This window comes from Penaeus monodon, chromosome 20 (assembly GCF_015228065.2).
Source record: "Penaeus monodon isolate SGIC_2016 chromosome 20, NSTDA_Pmon_1, whole genome shotgun sequence".
Lineage (NCBI taxonomy): Eukaryota > Metazoa > Arthropoda > Malacostraca > Decapoda > Penaeidae > Penaeus > Penaeus monodon.
The window spans coordinates 20,898,114-20,900,162 of NC_051405.1; the positions used below are offsets into that span (position 1 = coordinate 20,898,114).

At 47.1% G+C, this 2,049-nt stretch overlaps 1 protein-coding gene across 1 annotated transcript in view; it reads left to right on the plus strand.

Annotated features, from left to right (window-relative positions):
* LOC119585697 (innexin inx2-like) overlaps nt 1-2,049 on the plus strand; it is a gene marked incomplete in the record, with an annotated part of 96,397 nt that overhangs the window by 94,133 nt on the left and 215 nt on the right. Inside the window, 1 exon segment of the mRNA XM_037934371.1 lies at nt 903-2,049. This exon segment is cut by the window's right edge and continues 215 nt beyond it. Coding sequence (XP_037790299.1) covers nt 903-2,049 — 1,147 coding nt within the window.

Below are 2,049 nucleotides of genomic sequence, written 5' to 3' on the forward strand. Positions count from 1 at the left end.
GGCTGCCGCTGGTGCCCTGGTTTATTACATTACATAAAAAATATAAAAATGAATTTTCCACTGCCACGCGACTGATGCCAACCCAGAATATATGCAAGTTCAATCTTCATGACTTGTTTTATGTAATTTTTTTTATTTAGTGTCTGGGCTCGTATCAGCTGTGTGCCATAGACTAGACCTCACTTAGTGCCTACTTCATAGTGCTAGACTTATATTTTTTTGTTCATAATCTAGTCTTGCTCTGCAGGCACGAAAACATTTTTTGTCTTGTTATGCCGGTTGCTCTGTCATTTTTCTCCACATAAAAGCTTTAGTCCAGAGCTGCTCTTAGCCAAAACCTTTTTAAAACATAAAGGTTTTAGGTGATGTACTCCATAATCTATTTTTTTTTACTTTATAAAAAAATCTAAAGCTGATGCCTATTAGGTGTTAGATGTTTACTCTTTAATGCTAATATATGCACCTTTCATTTTTGCAGTTGGCTCTAACAGCCATCTAACGAAGTTCTCTAGAACCCAGAATTTTATATATTGAATAGGTAAATGAGAATTTTGTGTTTTGCATGTTTTAACTAGGTCTCTCCTTGGGCCTCTTTCCCCCACTGTTTCTAATATTCATTTAAATCTTGCATGCCACCACTCTTCCTTCGTCTGTCAAAGAATTCAGGTTAATGGTTTATTAATAAATCTCTTTAAACTTTCTTTTGCCGCCACTAAGTCAACTAGTTAATAACATACTAGTTTCTTTTTTCTTCCTAACGCTAAATGTGTAGTTGAATCTGTTCAGGGCTGTAATATTTGGTTGAGAAACTGACATAGTGTGGATGAGAAAGATTGACATAATGACATACAGATGACGGAAGAACATGCGATCGAACCAGTAATTGAGTTCTCCCTTTCCAGAGAAAGAGGGATGGTAATGCCTGGCCAGGGTGGAAGATCCTTTGACATTATCCGACAAATTGTCGGAAATGTGGTCAATATCTTCAATAAGCGGGCCTCGCCCTGCACAGCGCCATGCGACGGCATGGTGCTTAAGATGCACTACCAGTGGACCTTCTGGGTCTTGCTTGGCGGCTTCTCAGCCATTTGGTATTCCTGGTACCACAGGGACGTCATTACCTGTGCGTCTCACTTCAATGCTGAGACGCAGGTGAGGTTGGATTACATCAACATTTGCCTTTCGTACCCATTCGTGCAGGGCGCGGGCGAGGACCTGGACGAAGGGGAGGGCGGGCAGCGCCGCTACCTCCTCTTCTACCGCTGGATCCACTGGGCTCTGCTCCTGCTGGCTGGCATCTACTACATTCCCCGTAAGATCTCCAAGACGTCAGAAAATACCAAAGTCAAGAAGCTGATCGAAGATCTGGCTGTCAATGCCCACCGCTATGACGGCTTGGAGAGGGAGCTCGTTGACCGCACTGCCCGGTACATTGCATTTAATCTTAAGACCCACAATGGGCTCTATTACAAATATCTGACCTGCAACCTGGTCGCGCTTCTCGTCGACATCTTCTGCTTCCAATTCCTGGACTTCGTGTTCCAAGGACGGTTCTTGCGCTATGGCTTCCAGGCCTACCCGTTCAACCGCGACCCCCAGCAGTTCACAGACTACATGTCCGAGATGTTCCCACCCTTCGCCGACTGCGAGCTCCACAACGAGGTCCAGCTGACCAACAAACGGATCGAGCGGTTGGGTTGCCACCTCACCGTCATGGAGCTCTACGAAAAAGTGTTCCTGGCGCTGTGGCTCTGGCTCATCGTCCTCACCGCCATCACCGTGGGCTACATCATCTTCCTGTCCCTCATGTGGGTCCCGTGGGCGCGCCTGTTCATGCTGCGCATCGCGAAGCCCCTCAGCGCCAAAGACACCATCCGCAACACCATCTGCAACATCGTGAGCAGCTGCAAGATCGGTGACGTGTACCTGCTGTACCGCCTGAAGCAGCATTTTAGCCACGCTCGCTACTACGAGCTGTTGACCCGCCTCTCTGACCCCGACTTCCTGCGCACAATGCTTGACTCGGTGTCCATCGACCACCACGGCAAG